The sequence below is a fragment of the Hyperolius riggenbachi genome, chromosome 1 (genome assembly GCF_040937935.1).
Source record: "Hyperolius riggenbachi isolate aHypRig1 chromosome 1, aHypRig1.pri, whole genome shotgun sequence".
Lineage (NCBI taxonomy): Eukaryota > Metazoa > Chordata > Amphibia > Anura > Hyperoliidae > Hyperolius > Hyperolius riggenbachi.
In genome coordinates this window covers 353,600,339-353,621,281 of record NC_090646.1, presented here as the reverse complement: position 1 = coordinate 353,621,281, position 20,943 = coordinate 353,600,339, and the positions used below count along the sequence as shown (strand labels likewise).

Genomic DNA, 20,943 nt, shown 5'->3' with positions numbered 1-20,943 from the left:
AAGAGATACAATGTGCTTCACAGAGGAAAAGGGGGTTATGTTACATGAACAATATAAACATTACAAAAAGAAGTGCTTTCTTGTTCATTTTCAAAGGTTACCAGAAAGGCCCTCCTTAACTGATAAGACTAATAAAAAGCCATGTTCATAAAACATGGTTGGCATATGGTTTTGAGGCTATTAATATTGCATCTTTTTAATAACTGTGATATAAAAACTGTTGGTTGTCGCTTAAAAATGCAATAGAGTAAAAATAGCCAGATGAAGTTCATCACATTTATGTCCATATTTACAATGACCTAACATCATCATCAACGTGTTACACAAAGAGAGAAAGCGTGTGTGCGCGTGCGTGCGTGCGTGTACACATGATGGGCTGGATCACCCAGTACTGACACCAAGGATTCAAGACATGATAAGAGCCCTTTTTTCAGTCAGTATTGTACCCCCTTTCCGGAACAGTGATTTGGCATCTTAACATACAATAATCACAATTTTCCAAATCGGTCATGATGTACAAAAATCCTTGTTAATGGTGAATCTAGGGGCAATAGAAATTTAGAGCACCAAGTCTGGTCGCAGGTGGACAGCCATTGCATTGTTATGAAAAACAAAATTTTATTGTAACCGAATATCTAGAATCACCGGGCCTTTTTATAAAAAACAGTTCGTAAACTAAGAACTGCCTATACCAGGCATGGGCAAACTCGGCCCTCCAGCTGTTACGGAACTACAAGTCCCACAATGCTTTTGCCTTTATGAGTCATGACTGTGGCTGTCAGACTCCTGCAATGCATTGTGGGACTTTTAGTTCCTTAACACCTGGAGGGCCAAGTTTGCCCATGCCTGGCCTATACTATACATTGCCTATTTATTTGAAATATTTTACCCAGAAATGGCACCTTTCTCATTTATTCTGCCTGATCCTATATCACTGAAAACGGATCAAAAGATACACCCTGAACTTTTAAAGAGAACCCAAGGTGGGGATCTTAGAAAGAAAGAAAGCGGGGATTCAAGTAGCAACAGAGGCTGGGCACTATAGCCAGACCCAGCCTCTGTGTATAGATTTCTTTCTAAGATCCTCACCTCGGGTTCTCTTTAAAGCATGCAGAAAAAGATCTGTACACTACATCACTCCATACACCACTATTTTTTTAGTGATGCATTAGATTCAAATTTAGCTAGCATATGGATGTACGGCTTTAGCTTGATTGATCAAATGCAACCTTCCACAGGACTAGTGATGGTCATGTCTAGGAGAACTTATGGAAAAGCATGCGATTTGTTTGATCAGCTGATATATTTGCAAAGCTCTGATTTACTGTGATCACGTCTTGCTTTAGCACATGATCATGGCTAGCAAATCAGAGACTTACATATTTATCACCTGTCCAAACTGATCACATGCTTCTCCATGAGTTCTCTTATACTGGGCATACACGGGTCGATCCGGCGGCCCATTAGCCGCCGGATCGACTCCCGCCGCGTCCCCGCGGATCGATTCCCGCTCGCCCCGCCGGCGCTTCCTTATCAGCCGCTCGATTCCCTGCCATTGTCCGCTGGCGGGGATCGAGCAGCATCATCGGACCTGCTGAATATTATCAGCTGGCCGCATCAGCTGCTCGATACACGGTACAGAAACGTACTGTGTATCCCCAGCATTAGACATGACCATCACCACACAGGACAAGTAGCTTCTGTGCGTGGAACACAAACTTTGGATAAGGGCTACTTCATGGGGACAAAAAAAATGCTCTAAATAAACACAGATCAGAATTAGTCCTCAACATGGTACTGGCAAGATTAGTCCAACTGCAAGCTGCTTAGTGACTATAATCACAAACATTTTACCGACAAGAATTTCTACTATATTATTAACCAACATTAGTAGAGCTAAAAACACATCATGCAAGAAACAGGGGGAAAAGTAGGAAGTGTTTCATATTTTATATTCACTCACAAAGAAATCTACAATGCTATCCAATCACCAATGAGATAAAAAAATAGTGTATGAAACTTTGGAGCGGACTACATTGACCAACTCGTTCCGTTTATAGGAAAAATACACCCAGCCACGCAACGCCTCTGTGACATTTATATGCTTGGTGATTAAGGCTTGAAACAGTTGACCTCAAACCACTGACCATGAAAGAAGTTAAATTAACAGAAGCCTATTTGACATTATGTGACAGTCTCATATCACTACTATGCCATACTGGGAGATCCAGTTCCTTCTACTATATAGCTTCCTGTGTCTGTGGCTCTGGTACTTCTGCATTTTTCTGCCTCCTCAAAATACACAATTACACCGATGATTAGGACACTTTGTCAAGAACAAGCATCTCCCAAAACCCTGTGCAACAGTGAACACTGCAAAGGTCTGTCTAGCCACATTATTCCATACCTACCCAATAAAACTAGATTTGCAAGATAGCTCATGGAAATCGGCAAAGGCAATTAAGACCGGTTTATCCAAAAATGACAAGTTGAACCGGCCACCATTTCCTTTAATATGGTGGCGAGATATCCATCTCAGACTTCCAAGATCTTCCTACTAGTCAGACATAACCAAGGGACTCCTTCCTGATAGATGTATCATGTATGTTACATTAAGGAGCATGCACCTGAAAATGCATCTCTCCACAACAACAGGAAGCACAACTCTAAAATCTTACTGGTTATTCTCAATACTCGAGACCATGAGTGATATAAGAAACCATTTATTCAGCCTTCTCAGTGTCCACATATAACTGAAGTGTTACTTTTGGGTGGACTTAGCCTTTAGAAGAAGATCGGACCTTGACGAAAACGCCTCTAAAGAGATCTAATGCTAAACTAGTTTTTAATACACAAATTGACATTAGCAAATCCAAAATGAATATCCATTTTCCAAGATGGGTCAAAGTTATACACACCCATAATTTAAAGGTCCGATATGAGCTGCACTCTTCTAGGAGAGCCCAATCTTAGAAGGCGTTACTTGCTGGAGTGCTCAAAGCCAAAACACATTCTTTTGACCATTATTTAGTTCCGACAGGTTGGGGATTATTGTGAACAACCTGAGGTGCATTAACATAACCCCTTAACTTCCAGCACAGCAGGGGTCACTATTCTCAATGTACAATTTACTGAGGTAGATATTGTGCTAACACAAGTACAGATTAAAAAATAAAATTAAAATCGCTCCTCCAAACTCCTCACATCCGTTATTAATAAAAAATGTACATGCGCATATATGAATATATATATATATATATATATATATATATATATATATATATATATATATATATATATATATATATATATATATATATATATAATTTTTTTATTTTTACTATGAAAGCTAATTATTTGTCTGTACAGTGATCTTCATTATATTAAAATAAATACAATTTACTTTTAAGAAAAATCTGTTGAATTACAAAAAAAGTAACCTGACAATATATACTTTTATATTTTCTGCCATTTCCACTAAATGTGTAGTGTTTTTTTTTTTCTCGGTTTTCTCTCTTTTTTTGTCTTTTTTGTTTTCGTCTTTATTTTTACATATTTTTGTGTAGTCAAATTTCTAGGGTATTTCCAACTTTCACTCAGCAAGGGTGAGGTAAAAGATGGATATGCAGAGCACAATTTGTACGTACATAGAAATACAAAACAAAAACAAAATCACACAGGATGAGCAACTGGATAAAGAATTTGGTGTTGCATATGAACATGTTGGCAGAGAGATGCAGATAAAGGGAGGGAGTTGGACAGACAGGGCAATTGGGAGTGCCATAAGGACTGTTCAATGTACTGTAAGGCAAAGCTGGAAACTATACCTCATTTGTACTACTAAATTGTTAGGCACATGGTCACATGCCATACTATTCAAAGACATCAGGATAAAAATATGAGAGTGGCTAATTTGAAACTGTTTCAAGGTGCAAGCTATAGGGCATTCTTATCCTTGCTTAACTAGTTATTTACCCACAGAACTAGAAGAGGTGTGCGTGTTCTGTGTTAATGATTTAATTAAAGAGTGAAGCAAGAATTAGAATGATCACCTTAGACTGCACCTTGGAATTATTTCGACAGAAGAAGGTCCCATATTGTGGTCTTATTAGGTCCTTTCAAACAATGCAAACCCACAACAATCTGGAAAATTAGAATTTTCGCTCATTCGGGGAAAAATAAACCTCACTAAGCGAGGGGTTCACACTGGTAGTGCGCGTTCACCTCAGCTGTGATGTGCAGAGTTTGGTGAAATAGCTAGTGAACTTGATGAAGATAACTCACAGTGTGTGGAGAAAATGCTGCACTGCTGGTTTTCCCAGCATGCACAGAACCAGCCCATTGATTTACATGGGCCATTACACCTAATGCAAATGCATGCAGGTAAAACGCACACAAAGTGCTCAAGTGTGTACCCTGCTTGAAGGAGCCTGGTAAATGCACATACAAAGTGTGCGGAGAATGACAAGGTGCAGATAATGTGGGAGCATGCTTTTTTTTGCCTGTTTGGGGGGTAATACAGCATGCACAGCCCTCTCCTCCTGTCAGAGCATTAGAGGCAGCATAGTGCTGGATGGTGATCCCTGCAGCACGTATGGATAAGGAATACATCAACATGATGCTGCTGTTCACATGCAGCCAAGTCACTAATTGCTCATTGCTGATTTAGCTTCAAAATGAGACTGTGTCAAAAGAAACCTCCTGGAGCAATGAACACGACATGCAGCTGCAACATGGAAGAAATATACACCAGAATAGGGACACTAAAAAGGCAGGTTTTTAACATACAGGTGGATGAAAGTAAAATATACTAAGTGCTATCTACAGATAAAAACATTGTACTTGTCTATATGGTGGGAGAGAGTTTACAGTTACACCAGAAGCAAATGACAACTACAAGAATACAAAGATTAGGCCCTATGATCATATGAAGTGATGTGGTAGGGAAGGATATGGGGCTTATAATACATGCTATATACATGTTATATGTTAAAACAAAAGTGGTCTATAAGTAGTCTGCTGTGTATTACTTGTCGCTGGGAAAGGGAAAGAGAACACAGCAGAGAAAACCAGAAGACATGACGGAACACATGTGCTAGACTGGTGCAAGTTATGTCATGCAAATCAAAGGCCACTTTTCGAGATGTAAAAGGCGAATGTCTGAATCTGTACAAATAATCTAATGTGGCATGACAGGAAGTGGTTCCACTGATACTGCGGCAGCAATTATTATCCAACACCCCCTCCCACCAATGAATGACTTCTATGACAAGGTGCTTTAATACGTAAGCTATCTGATAGTGAATGTAGCGCTAGAAAAGGAGTGTGGAAATCTGACGTTTGTAACGAAATGTGAGAGTCCTTACTTACTAGATACCATTTTCTGTACTGTATCCTATTGAGCCTACGTCAGGGAGCAATAAGGAAGTGCAAAATGCAGTAATCCCCAGCAGACAGTCAGAATTCAGCACTAGTCAAATGCTTTCTGGTGGGCACTGCACTTAGCTTCTTGCCTATCTGTGTGGCTCCATATGTGTAGTAGGAAGGCCTATTAACCCCCCCCCCCCCCCCCTCTACACAACAGCATGGTGCCTGTGTAAAAACAAACACATAACTTTCTAGGTAGGTCAGGCTAATAAGTCACAGTAGCATAGATGTTAGGCATTTTTTTTTCTAACAGACAAATGGTACATTATAATGTAGAAAACCATTATTTTTGATTCCTGATAAATCTCAGTTCTGCAGTGGAACTACCTGACAGATAAATGGATTAGGGAGTTTTTGACACAGTCTTATTTAAAAAATATATTATTATCGCATATACATGGAAAAAAAGCAACTGCTATATATATTAGTTGTAATTGTTATAGTAAGCACACCAGGCAAAAGACCTGACTTAAGAAAGCTTATACACAAACCACAGAAGCTGTTAGTGACTAGTTACCTCCCCTACAGTTATGGAGGAGGATAACTACTCTAAAATACCCCTCTACATTAGAAAATTCAGTCTGTCAGGGGATGAGTACATACAAAATAGAGAGATTTTCTTGAATTCATGAAAGAACGTTTTCTGAATTACCTTACCCAACCAACCCCTTCTGTTGCTGGAGTACAAGGAAAGAAATTATGACAGTGTACACCGATGGCAATGCTGGCGGGAAGGGGATGGTGAGAGCTTGCTCCCTTTTTGGTCTGATTAAGAACATTTTTGACAGACAAAATATCAACCATCCCAAAGACTTGTTTCTGCTCATTTAAGAGAAACTGGGTCCACTGCTGCCTGAAGATTTGTGATCACTCAGTAAATAAAAAGAAAACCAGAACGCACTGGCTGCAGAGAGAACATGACCGTAGAAGCACATGATATGTGCGCCTTGATGAGAAGTTCAACGAGAACTACATTATTGTGAGAGGAAACTCAGCAGGTCAGGAGGATGAGTGGAAGATGGAGCAACGTGTATGGTACAGAAACTTCACCATGTAACACATTCTGTGCAAGGGAGTCCTTGCTGCTCTTTTTCCAGATTAGCTTCTTTCATGCTTTAGGTTATTCTCCCAATGGTAAAACACAATAAGACTATGGCCAGATATGACAGCTCCATGACTGGGACTAAGGCTCCAAAAACCTCAATCCATTAAATACAGAAGGGTTTAGCTTTAAAATTTGACTTTTCCGTAGAGCTTCAGTTTATGTTTTGGTGTGTGCTTTATATTAATTCAGATGCATTTCCTCCTTTATGCATAGCACACATTTACCATAATAGTGAAAAGCCACTGGAAATAAATAGGCAATAAAGTGTTACCGATTTAAATGGAGCTTTCTCCATTGTTATGTCTGTTCACAGTTTCGCCTTATAGTCAGCCTGTTCAAAAAAAATAAAAAAAATAATCAGAGTCAATAAGCCAACGAGGCAAGGAAACATTCAAAACCTGGAGAGGGCATTGGCGGTTTGACGTTCTAGCCATTGGTACAGTTCTGTCCTGAGATTTGACGGAGGGTAGTTGTATTTTCAAAGTGTGGCACTGTGTGTTAGGATGGACTGGAACGAGGCAGAGACAGAATACGTCCATTTTTCTTACTCCCATTCATGTGAGTATAGGGGATGTGTTCCTCATAGAGGTTTCCTCTCTGTCCTTCATCCCGTAGCGAACAGGAAGATGGATCTAGAGGCGTGCTTTCCATGTTTTCAAAATCCATCTCCAGGTCATCAGTCTCAGGAGGTTTATTTTCCTCACTGTAGAAGAAGGACAGCTCCTGAAAAGATGGGTGGATGTCATCTTTTAGCATTTCAATGATTTCCAAAAACGTGGGCCTCATCTTGGGATTGTATTGCCAACACATCTGCATCAGACTGTGCCTGTAACAGAGATATTTAAAAATGATTAAATGATGAAATACATCCACAGTATAGTTACAGATGACATTTAAATTCACTGAGATCAAAAAGTATTTGTCCCTTCCTGGACTCTCCTATGGCACATTTGGCATACTGAATGGGGAACACAACTCTTGAACAGCACACAATGAAAAGTTTTTATTCCACATATATTATAGCTATATGTGGACATATAGCTGACGAAATCCACTCCATATCCAGATCAAAATGTCTAATTGGTTCTTAGCAGCAGCTGTGAATAGATTGCAGGAGCATGGGCTCTCTCCCTATATAGTAAACACTGAGGCGCAAGTCCTCCAGTGCTCCCTGCAAAGTGAAACCAAAGGTTATCATGCTGTTGCTAATATTTTAGAGCAGAGGAAATTCAGAGTTTAGTTCCACTTAAAACCTTTTTTGATAGGTAGCCAAAATGTTACATTAGGTAAAGAAAACCTGAGTAAAAAAAAAAATCAGCTTTTAAGGTTTTACTTAATCGAAGTCCACTTTCATGAAAAGAATAAAAAACATTTTCTTCAGGACACACATGCATATGTAAGATTTCAGCAATGCTAGACACTACTTTTTCCTTTGCTCTGTCTCTCTTCTTACAACCCCATGTGAGATTGATTTGGAGGAGTCTGCACATTAGTTGTAAGCGTACACTTGGCTTAATCAGTTCCAATGTAGCAATGAATCAGTTCAGTAGCAATGAAATGCCTAACCGGCTGCATGAATGAATGCACTCGTGGCAATGAAAAGAAGGATGCAAAAAATGACAATTTGGACCGGAAAGGTCCACAGTGGACTGTTGCCATGGATGCTAGGAAGCATAGCTGAGAGAATTGGAAGGCATCACAATTGTCTATTTTTATGAACACTTACAATCTGGGGTGACAGTTCTCTGGCTGTTCCAGTGACCCTCCATCCATCACAAATTTGAGGACTTGCTCGTTTGATAATCCCTGATAGGGTTGTTCAGCCAAACTTGTTATTTCCCAAAGCACTACACCGAAAGACCTAAAATAGGCAAAGTTGGGCAACAATTATTCATATTCACGTACAAAGAACCCACTACAATATTTTACCATGTTTAGGTTGAGGAAAATTTGTCATCTCTTAAACTGGGTTGTCTTTTATCAAACACAGGTCCTGAATTATGAATAAAGATGCTATGATATCCACATTTTTATCTAACAACAAGAAGTGTAATGTAAGGGGAGAAACACTTTGAAGAATAGTCAACAAGTTAACTGGTTCTAACCTTTAAAGGGAACCTGAAGTAAGTAAAATTATTTAAAATAAACACAATGTACCTGCAAGTCAATATTACATACTTACCTCACTGCCAGTTCCTCTCGGAAGCTTGCCATTTTCTTCTTACAGTGATCCCTTCCAGTTCTTACAATATGTTGTCAGAACTGAAATATACCAGTTGCTGTCAGTTATATATCAGCAGCTGTCAGTTACAACTGAATGGGCAAGGTAATGTCTGTTTCTCTATGGCTCAAGTGGGTGATATTACAGTTTAACAGAGTGCTGACCAGGAAGCTGTTATGGGGTAATGGCCATTTTCAAAATGCATTATTGAGAATTCCATTGATCACAGTGGTTAAACAGGACTCAGGAGAGGAGAAATAGATTGAAGTGTAGACTACATGGGAGCTCCTGATGAGTCTTTATGACGAAACATGTTGGGCGGGGCTTAGGCGCGGAAGTGAGAGTCAACGATCAAGCGTGGAGCGTCTGGTGAGTCCGTTTCCTGGTGGTGTGGTGGCGGATTGTGATTTTGAGGAAGCTGCTGGTCTGACAAATTACTGTATTGTGACAGCCAAGCCGCAGGAATATAATTTTATAGACTGGGACTCATATTTTTGATGACATCAGTATTATTAATGTGGTGTATGCGCTACCTTCTCTTGAACATTGTAAGTATGGCATGTTTATGTTTATTTTGACTTTTCATTTTCAGTTCAGGTTCTCTTTAAGGCCCCATTCACACTTAGAAACGCGAAACGCTGGTGATTTTTGCCGCCGTTTTGCATGAGTGATTTTTCAGCGGAGAAATCACAGAACACTGCGGCGATTTTGCCGCAATCGCGCTTAGCGCTTCTATAGCACTGAAACGCGATCGGCAGGAAATCGCCTGAAAATGGTGCAGGTGACGCGTGTGCGTTACGCGATTTTGGGCAATTAGTGCAAATCACCCAAGTAAGACATCTCAACTGTATAAAGCCTAAAATAGTAGAAAAATAAAATCCTACAGTTTTTAGTCTTTAGTCAGCATTCAGACCAATGCCAGCAAACTAAGCTACATACATTAGCTATATTTTCAACTTTAGAAGGCTATTATTTGTGATCGTGTTGGGAGAAACCGCTTATTTCAAGGGACCCCTAACTAAGGCATATATTCAGTATGTATCTCTCTCTCTCTCTCTCTCTCTCTCTCTCTCTCTCTCTCTCTCTCTCTCTATATATATATATATATATATATCTATATCTATCTATCTATCTATCTTATTACCAGCTTCTAGCAGTATTTCTTTGCAATTTCAGATCATAATGCAGAATTTCAGCAGGCTGCTAACAATGGAATATCCAAGGTACTGGCAATAGTGTCTCTTACCAGACGTCCGAGAAGGTAGTGAACACTCCATCTTTCAGAGATTCAGGGGACATCCATCTGACTGGTAGTAGACCTTTCCCACCTTTCCGGTAATAGTCAGTCTCGTAGATGTCACGAGTCATCCCAAAATCTAAAAAAAAAAAAAAAAAATCAAATTATTTTAGAGTTTGCAGCTAAGCAATATTAAAATAGTCTCAGACGGAAACACAAAGAGAATTAACATTTGAATAACAATATTATCCTTGAAATAAACAAGAGGATAATGATTAGTATTTTATAGACAAACAGGAAGTTCTGTGTCTTTTTACATAGACTAATAGTGAAAATTCCCCCTACTTTAGATACAAGATTTTGCCACAACCTAATGCCTGCACCATGCAATTTCCTGTCAGATTGATGGGCTGAATCAATAATTTCAAACAGGTCTGATTTCCAATTGTTTTTCTGATCAATTATGTATAGAAGTGATCAGAAAATCGATCAGAAAAACACAAAAAACACTCGGAAATCAGATTGGACCAGCCGTAAATTATCAATTCGACCAGTCAATATGATGGGAAATTGCAAGGTATATACCATGCATTAGGATGCTGTAGCATTGGTTACCTGCAGTACATTCTGCTGATGAAATGTAGCATCACAGTGTGACTAACAAAAAAATGCTATACAGTAATTGTCTTTAAAGCGGGAGTGTCACCATAAAAATCAAATTTCAACACCAACTGGTCTGAGTGTATTAAGTTGTAAGGATGCTAATCTTGCATTCAAAACTTTTAAAAAACTTTTTCTGCTGTTATGGTTTGGATAACACATAACACATAAGGAGCACTGGACCTTTAGTAGTCAATGTCAAAGAGTTGCATGCTGGGGGGGTTCATTTTATCTATAATATATTCCTCCTCTTCCCTTTATTTCCCTGCCAGCTACTTATCTGAAACACGATCCTCTGCTCACTTGTGTTTACAAGCAAGGCTGAGGTGACTGAGCAATTGGAGGAGGACAGAAAAAAAGTAAAGGGAAGAAATGACATCAGTTTTTAGGCTGGTTTCACAGTGGGACGTTACAGGCGCACGTTAGAGCAGCCTGTAACGCACCCCACCGCACAGCAATGAAAAATCAATGGGCTGTTCACAGCGCCCACGTTGCATTACAGTGTAACGCTGCGCCACCAGACAACGTACTGCATGCAGTACTTTCTAAGCGGCAGAGCCGCGTTAGACTGCTTGCACATGCTCAGTAACGTTGGGGAGGAGCGGAGAACGGCCAGGCACATGGCTAATTAATATTCACTGCACTCAGTGACGTGCAGTGTTTACTTCCTGGAGCGGCCGCTCTGTGCAGCGATTGGCCGGCGGGACCACGTGATGCCGCATGCGCAAAAGAGTGCGCATCACGGACGCCAGAGTGAGCTGCACAACGCGGCTCACTCTGACGTCCAAAGCAGGGAGCAACGGGCGTTGTGTTAGGGGCACGTTATGCGACCATAACGTCCCCTAAAACGCAACGTCCTGGTGTGAAACCAGCCTTAGCCTAAACTGTTGGCAAAAGACATGGCCCCCACCAGGAACAGAATTATCTTCATTTACTATATAACATTCACTGAAATCAAATCATGGACAGTACAATACATGTGTTATGTAAGTAGATCAAGTATTTATCTACTTATATGTGTGTTTTTTCCCCCTGGCATAGTATGGCTGATCCTCCTGCTTTACAATGGGCCTGAAGTCTCTAAGCACATTTTCCAATTATTCAAGTCATATTTACCATTATTAGCACTGCAACAATTTATGCATTGCATGCTCTTCTTTGGACAGTAAGCATGTGTCCACTCAATTAGAAATACTGAATTGTCAAACTATTGTCCGCAATGCTACTGGCAAACTAGAGTCTGCTATCTGAACATATATTGTATGCATTGATGTTGAATATAAAGTTTCATCTTGCCCATTGGTGACAGCAGGCAATCGTTCTAACTCCAAAGAGACAGCGGCCCATATGCAATTCAGTTTTTCACCTGAGTTTTCACCTAGGAGATAATTTTTCACCTTCTATTTAAAATAACTTTCCAGCACTTTTTCATTTACAGTTCGGTACTTTTTTAATTGAAAAGTGATATCAAAATTATTTTGAGTATTTTCTTGCTTCCTGGTGGCTTAAAAAGCATTTCATCGACACATTTAAAAATATCACCTTGGAGATAACTCAGGTGAAAAAGTGAATTGCATATGGGCCAGGGTATCAATTATTGCAGTGCAGCCATTCAGTTAGATTGTGTGTGCTTTGAGAGCTCTAGACATCTGGATACACCTTATTTGGACACAGTAGGCTTGAAGAAAGGAAAAGGAGGCACCGCTTCTTTAAAATTCCTTTATTCTGGTGGGGGAAGTAGCAGGTACACAGCAGTGGGGGTAAAAAAAAGGCCTGACAGCTGTTTCGCTGGTTTAAACCAGCTTCTTCAGAGGCAGAGTGTCACTCCTTTCTTCAAGCCTACTGGATGCAACAAACTTGTGGATGAGCACGCTCTTTTTCCTGGGTCCGGTGTGTCTGCCCTGCTGCGTTTGGTGCCAGGTACTGTTCTTTTTCTTCTCAAACTCCTTATATGGACACCCTAGATCAGGATGACACCCTATATTTTTAATATTTTAGATTCTGGATTATCAGATAATAAAAAGTATTTTTAATTTCCAAATGATCGGTCATATAGTTGGTTGTTTCCTATTCATGTTTAATAATTATTTGCTATAGTGCCAATGGGCTACTGTGGGGAAAAGAAGTAAAATTGATGATAAACTCATCTTCACTATTATGCAGGGAATACACGGTACGTTTTTTTGCTAAGAATCGTTCCGATAGATGCCTTCGATGATAAAATTCCGACATGTCCGATGTTCCGCTCGATTCGTTTCTGCTCGATTTCTCATAGAAGTCAATGGAAAAAAAGATAAGAAAAACGAGTGGAAGATAAGAGAATCAAGCAGAAAATCGAATGGCTAATAGATCGTGTGCCGAATCAAACGCGAAAAACGTACCGTGTATTCCCAGCATAAAGGATGACATGTTTTTCACATAGTTTTATATCCTTTGCCATGAGCAAGGGCAGATTCACACTGCATTCCTCACATTCTCTGAATATCTATAGATGTGTAATCTCCAGAAACAGATGCTGGAAATTCAAACCCAGTTACAAGAATTTTGGCATCTCTATCATTCCGTCTGACTCTAACACACAATCTGAGAAGTTCAGTAAAATTAGGGTTTTTTTAATTGTATGGTGGTATATAAAGTGGGTAGTCTAGGGGCACATGCTTTGCGCCATAGTGAACAGAAGCCCAGCTCTGTTTCTGATCTCTAGCCTTAAAGAGAACCCGAGGTGCGTTTAAAGAATGTTATCTGCATACAGAGGCTGGATCTGCCTATACAGCCCAGCCTCTGTTGCTATCCCAAACCCCACTAAGGTCCCCCTGCACTCTGCAATCCCCCATAAATCACAGCCGTGCTGTGAGGCTGTGTTTACATCTGTAGTGTCAGTCTCAGCTGCTCCTCCGCCTCCTGCATAGCTCCGGTCCCTGCCCCCGTCCCTTCCCTCCAATCAGCAGGGAGGGAAGGGATGCAGGCGGGGACTGGAGTTCTGCAGGAGGCGGGGAGAGCAGCAGACTGACACTATAGAGATAAACACAGCCAGCTCTGACAAGCTGTTTGTCAGCAGCGTGGCTGTGATTTATGAGGGATTGCAGAGTGCAGGGGGACCTTAGGGGGGTTTGGGATGGCAACAGAGGCTGGGCTGTATAGGCAGATCCAGCCTCTGTATGCAGATAATATTCTTCAAACCCACCTCGGGTTCTCTTTAAAGTGTACTAGAGACGACTAACTACAAAACATGTATACATACCCAGAGCTTCCTCCAGCCTGATGGCGTCCACGCCGCCGTCCTCAGCCTTCTGCATCTTCGGTAACGGGTCCCGTCATTTCGGTGCATGCGACTGATACTGCGATATTGATACTGCGCAGGACGCTCCCAGCCACAGGAGCGAGACGGAGGAGCGCTCTGCACATGTGCCGACTGGCCGCGACTGGCGAAATGACGGGATCAGTTACCTATGATGCAGAAAGCGGAGGATGGCGGCATGGGAGCGATCAGGCCAGAGGGGGCTGGAGGAAGCCCCAGGTATGTATAAATCTTTTGTATTTCATCTTCCCAGAGTCCCTTTAAAGAAAACCTGAGATAAATTAAAAGGAATTCATACACACCTGGGGCTTCCTCCAACCAGCACAGTACTACTGCACAGGCACTGAACTCTCCAGGCCACAGACACTGCGCCAACTGGCTGAAGTTACTGGGAGGATTGCAGAGGATCCAGGAGGTCGGAGGATGGCGCTAAAGGAGCGATCAGGCTGAAGGGGGCTGGAGGAAGCCCCAGGTATGTATGAATTTTTTTTGATTCATCTCAGGTACACTAAGTCTGGTACACACCATGCAATTATCACTTCAGATCCTATTCGAGCAAGTGATCAGATCCATATTCAGATCTGACATCAGTTGGATATAGAGGAATGCACATTTCTGATCATTAGTAGGATCTGAAGTGAAAATTGCATTAACTGCATGGTGTATACCAGACCTTGTACACTGTAGCAATGCTCTGACCAGTGAAGCAGAGCTTTTCAGCACCTGCTGCAAGACCACACAGTGTCTAAGCTTGACGCGGCTATAGCAGTAATGCTATAGTCCGCGTCCCACGCACGGAGTTATCCGGCCAGACCCCGAATTACTTTTCTCTGCAAGTTGCGATCACTCGGAGGGGGAATAGTAATTAAACCCTGAATGTGTGCGGAAGCAGGGTGAGCAATAATTTGGCTTACCCTGCACTGAAAAGCCCTGGTGCCAGAACGCCATGTACACCTGACCAGGGCGTAGCTAAGGATCGTTGGGCTTCAGTGCAAGTTTTACATTGGTCCTTCCCAAGCACTCCTTACATAACAATTGATACAGAGCACCAACACCTGCCAAGGACAACCACAATATTAGAGGTGCAAGTGGAGGATGGGGACCAGTTTTTTAATGATTACCATTCAAAGCATCTTTAGAAGTGATCATTACCAGCTCAGGACCAATTAAGTGCTAATAGTGCCGTTGAAGGAGGCCCCCCCTGGCCCAAGGGCCCTGGTGCAGTCGCAACATCTGCATCCCCTATATACGCCACTGGCACAGCCATTAGCACCCAAGATGGCAGTATAGAAGCCTGGCATGCCAAGGAGAGAGGGGAAGAAAAAAATCCTCCAGTTTATTGGCTCGGGAAACCTACACTCTCCCAGGGTCACGGGAGATAAGCTGCCACAAATTTGGAGCCGTTTTCAATAAACAGACCTGGCAATCAAATAAAGGTAACCAAGGGTATAAACCCTAGGAATCTATACACAAATATAAAGTCATCACTCAGGAGTGAACTGAAAGAGGCAATTAATGAATTTATTAAACAGATTCAGGAGGTGGGAAGTAGAGTTTTAGAAAGGGAAAAAGAAGAGGGGCCACGCATGTGCATAAGAGCCGACTGGTGCGACTGAGCCAGATTACTGGGCTAGACTGAGGCCAAACAGAGGCACTTGGGAGGATGGCGAGGGTGCTCATGCGGCTGGAGGAAACCACGAGTAAGTATAATATCTTTTTATATTGCCATTTCAGGTACACTTTAATTACATGTAGACCCACATGGAAAATATGTAAAAAGTAAGCATAGGAGTTATAAAGAAACATCACCGTACAAGGTTTTATCTTGTTTTGTTACAGGGTGCCACTACCTCTTCAAAAAGAAAAAGGCCTTTCTAGACATTCTTTGTTTAAATGAAACCCATTTTTTCACAAAATCCCTTTAAGTATATGCACCCCCAATACAGCAGTGAGTGTTCCATCTTTCTTGTTGGAATCCAAGGCCAGGAAGTGTAGAAATATTAATTGCCATTCCAGATAACCATTTATTAAAGTGGACCTGCTCTAAAAGATACACAACAGCATAATCACCTTTAAACAAAAAAACATTCTTTGTTACAGCTGATACAAATCCTGCAATAAATCTGCACGGTTTCTACTTCCTGATTCATAGAGGCAGACATATTGTTTACAGCCTGTACTTTCAAATGAGCTTATCTGCCATAGGCAGTCATGTAACACAGGGGATAATCAAATTATAACTAGTGGTTAGAAACAAATGAGGGGGAATTACACAGGCTAAACTCTTTAAATACATACAGGGGCCCATATGCAATTCATTTTTTCACCTGAGTTTTCTCCTAGGAGATAATTTTTCATCTTCAAATTAAAATAACTTTCCAGCACTTTTCAACTAAAAAAAAGTACCAAAAAGTAAATTAAAAAGTACTATCAAAATAATTTGCATTTTTTTGCTTTCTGGTGGCTTAAAATGCGTTTTATTGACCAATTTAAAAATATCACCCAGGAGAAAAAGTGAATTGCATATGGGCCAGGGTGCATTTCTGTTATGTGTTACTTCTGTCCTGTGCACGAGTTCAGGTCAACTTTAAAGGTGATCAGGTACCAGTTTTCTTAATATATAGATCAAAGGCAAAATGAACTAAATAGGTAACACATAACCCCTGTCAAAAATCTCACTACCTATCTTCCGCTAGGTGGCAAATCACTTGCTGGATTTCCCCTTGGACTATCTGATATGGTGTGGAGATATGATAATGGCACTAAATCACACATTGCCAGATCCAATATAACTGAAGATATATTTTCCAAGAACAGAAATTCCCAAATTAAAGGCATTATCAATTTCCATTTACTGGTTGACACATGCAGGGAATGCTAAGAAACTTAACTACCTTTCTGTTGAAAGTTACATGTAACAATAGTAATGAATAAATAGAACTTACTATAAATATTCCAGTAAATTATATGAAAACATACTTTGAATGCATTTAATTCATAAGGCCAAAACCCCTGAAGGCAGAATTAAATCTAACAACAAAATAATATTCAAAACCTATAACTATTACCAGAAGTCATAACAATTTCCTTTGAATGCTAGACATCTTTCACAGATCCATATATTTACATTCCTGGACAACCACCAATCTTAAATGACAACTGAAGTGAAAAATATATGGAGGCTACCATACTTATTTCCTTTTAAACAATACCAGTTTCCTGGCAGCCTTGCTGATCTATTTGGCTGCAGAAGTGTCTGCATCACACCAGAAACAGGCATGCAGCTAATCTTGTCAGATCTGACAATAATGTCAGAAACATCTGATCTGCATGCTTGTTCAGGGTCTATGGCTAAACGTATTAGAGTCAGAGGATCAGCAAGACAGCCAGGCAACTGGTATTGCTTAAAAGGAAATCAATATGGCAGCCTCCATATCCCTCTCGCTTCAATTGTCCTTTAAGCAAAAATATTCCACAGCCTTAAATTAATCCATAATGGAAGAACATGTTTAAATACTACAAATAAGTAAAACCCCAACAAAGCACCAATCCTCGATGGTATCCTACAACCAACTGTAAGAATGTAAACTAATCTTTCAAAACACCTTCAAAAACATTTTCAATTTATTATTTAAGGGAATCTAGGGAATCCAATAAAACAAATTTCTCAGAGCAGATAAAGTTTTTATCCTCAAACTAAATAAAGACTCCCTAAACCCCAAACATGAAAGGGAAATTTCTTGCTTAAAATGAACTACGGTATACTTTATTGTTAATTATTATTATACAGTATTAAACAATATCTAAACCCTATAGCACATAAAGATCAAGTGGGATGTGTTGCATTCAGGCAGGCAGCAGTTAACATAAGAAAAATCCTTGACTCAATCCCCGACGCTAATCGTAGCAAAATCCCCCTAACAATTTTAACACTTGATATAGAAACTGTGTTTGTCAGCCTGAGCTGGGAATTTATACTGAAAACCATAGGTATATTCAGAGTAACAGAGGAATTGTAATAAAGCTCTAAGTACTCTATGCTTAACTTACAGCAAAACTGGAAATCCCCTCTACTTGTCCAACACAATTAATATAACGAGATGTACCCAACAAGAGTGTTCCTCTCCCCAATTACTGTATATTCACTTACAATATAATTGCATTTTAAATTAAAACCAATAAAAACACCTTTGGACTACATATAAAATAAGGAGTATAACATTTGTTTATTTGCAGGTGATCTTATAGTAATGTTAATGCACCTTTTAGTGGCCATCAGCCTACTGGAAAATATCTTCGAAAGACCTCTGGACTAAAAATCAATTTGGATAAAACTGAACTAATGACCTGCACTACAGTCAAAACAGGCTCAACAAATGGCCAAAACAATTTAATTTAAGATAGCAACAAAATTATCATAAAATTATCATCTCTGAATCTTTCAGAAGACCTGGGCCCATATGCAATTAACTTTTTCTCCTAGGAGATAATGTTTTATCTTCTATTTAAAAATAACTTTTCAGCACTATGCAAATGAAGTACCAAAAAGTAAGTGAAAACATACTATCAAAATTATTGTGTGTATTTTCTTGCTTGCTGGTGGTTTAAAAAGCATTTCATTGTTAAGTTTGAGAATATCACCTAGGAGAAAACTCAGGAGAAAAAGTGAATTGCCTATGGGCCCTGGTGTTATACAATTAAAGAGATTAATGGCAGAATTGATGGCTTAGTCAGCTGTGGCATGGTATCTGAGGGCATGTTGATAGCCACCAATGGGTCTAGTTCTATGGATGACGGTTTAGTTATGCTGAACAATTTCTGTATTTAAGGGGCAGAGTTGTCTTTCTGTGTATAGCCTACCACATTCGTAGATTCAATAATTGGGTTCTCTCTAGTTGTTAGTCAATTTTGAGCGTTCTGATAGTATATGCAGGTTTTGGGATCTTTTCTTCTACAATAATAAGAGGCTATTCTATATCAACATTTCTGCTCAATGTTAGACACAGTGTGATAGACACAGTCTGTGGTATTCAATTTCAATGGTAAACTTCCACATTCTCTGACTGGTCCAATATTACCAAGTATTTCCGAAATTTCAAGACTTGTGAATGGCCTAAGATTGGAAATTTAAGGCCAATTAAAGACTCTGTAGTATCAGAGTCTTGTGATTTGTCTAACAATGTCTGTGGTATTCTGATTTCCACGGTAAACTTTTGCATTCTCTAATTGGCAAAATACTTGGCCAATCAGAGAATTCAGGAGTGTAGCACTGATGACCATATAGTAGCGGACATCCACAAAAGAAAGTGGATTTAAAAAAAAAAAAAACTTTTTCAATATATAAAAAAAAATATATATATTATAAATATATATATATATATATATATATATATATATATATATATATATATATATATATATATATATATATATTTATTATACACACACGCACACACACTCACACACATACATATATATATTTTCAGATTTCCACAGAGTCGAGGATCGGGATTTGTGGAAATTTTTTACCATCCCTTTATCAATCAAAAAATAAATTTCATCTTATGTCACCGTCGTATAAGCACAACAATGACTGAACCATTAGGGGGAGAAAGAACCCTGCCCTTACAAGCTCACGATTAAATGGATTAACAAAAGGTAGTCAAATAAGCTGTATACAAGGCGGTAGTGTGTGTCACAACAAACGTATGATGGGATGGTAACTGGTTAAAATGGGTGGATGCTTACTAAACTCATTATAGAAGGGAGTTCCAGATTAGAGGAGAAACACGTGAAAAGTCCTGTATGCGGGAGTGAGAAGTGATGACTAGAGAGCATAAGAGAAGCATGTTAGCATTATCTTTTAGGACAGTTTCTGGAAATAAATACAATTATGTATGGGGAACCAAGCTGTAGAGAACTTTGAACGAGCCTGTTATCTGTTGCTCATCTACTTGTTTGCCACCTGATTTGGTTCAGCGTGTGTACAGGGCTTAACTCTTATCATAATCATCAATCAAAGAAATATTATCTGCTGTAACTCACCTCCAATTTTCACAGTGAAATCTTCTGCAACCATGCAGTTTCGAGCAGCCAAATCACGATGTACAAATTTCTTGGCATTGAGGTAAGCCATGCCATCAGAGATCTCTGCAGACATCTGAATCATTTCACGTATGGTTGGAGGTGGACGGCCTGGATTATTCTGGAAGAGAAAAAAAAAAAAAAAGAGAAGATAACGTATGCTATACAATGTTATAGATTTATATGAAATGTAAGAGTTATGAACTTTTCTTTTTCTGAAACCTGCCTTTTTCTATGCACCACTTGTTTATAATTTTGAAAACATTGGGGTTTTTTTAGGGTTAGTTTCTCCAGATAAATTATTTCTTTTGTAGTGCACATCAGGGATGTAATTCAGCCAAGGTGTAATTTTAAACCCAAGTCCAGGAATTATTTTATTTCTAGTTCCTGCTTACCACTCCATCCTCTTACCTAATCTAAAAATGCCCTAAAATTCCCTTATGCCTTCCTACAGGAGTCACATGACCCCTCCAGCCTTCTGAGTGATGTACCGTATATTCCGGCGTATAAGACGACTGGGTGTATAAGACGACCCCCCCAACTTTTTCAGTTAAAATATAGAGTTTGTGATATACTCACCGTATAAGACTACACCTCTTCCAACGTACACCAAATTAAAAAAAATAATCATATACTGGTGCTGTACTGTATGTGGTACCCAGTATATAAAAGTATATAGTCAATTGACTGGTTGGATTGGTGAACTCTCCCTAAGGCCACATACACACATCAGACCATAGTCTTTGGAAAATGAAAGATCACAGACCAATCTTACCACCCTTCCTGTAGTATGAGAGCCATACTCTACACAGTCTTTTCTATGGAGCTGAACTCCACATCAGGAAAAAATCTTGGCAAGATGCTGCACACACAGATGCTGTACAGACACAAAAGATCAGTATCTGCAAAAG

At 39.8% G+C, this 20,943-nt stretch overlaps 1 protein-coding gene across 2 annotated transcripts in view; it reads right to left on the bottom strand.

The window, feature by feature from the left end:
• Positions 1–5,564: 5,564 nt before the first annotated feature.
• The window catches only part of INSR (insulin receptor), a 134,198-nt gene continuing 118,819 nt past the window's right edge, over positions 5,565–20,943 (bottom strand). Inside the window, exons 18-21 of one of the 2 annotated variants that reach the window (XM_068234133.1) lie at positions 19,994–20,153; positions 10,000–10,129; positions 8,259–8,393; positions 5,565–7,358 (exon numbers count right to left, since the gene is read on the bottom strand). In XM_068234133.1, the coding sequence (XP_068090234.1) occupies positions 7,031–7,358; positions 8,259–8,393; positions 10,000–10,129; positions 19,994–20,153 (753 nt within the window). In that variant the 3' untranslated portion in view covers positions 5,565–7,030. Of the gene's footprint in view, positions 7,359–8,258; positions 8,394–9,999; positions 10,130–12,373; positions 12,611–19,993; positions 20,154–20,943 lie in introns of those variants that run through there. The other variant, XM_068234134.1, reaches the window with a different exon arrangement.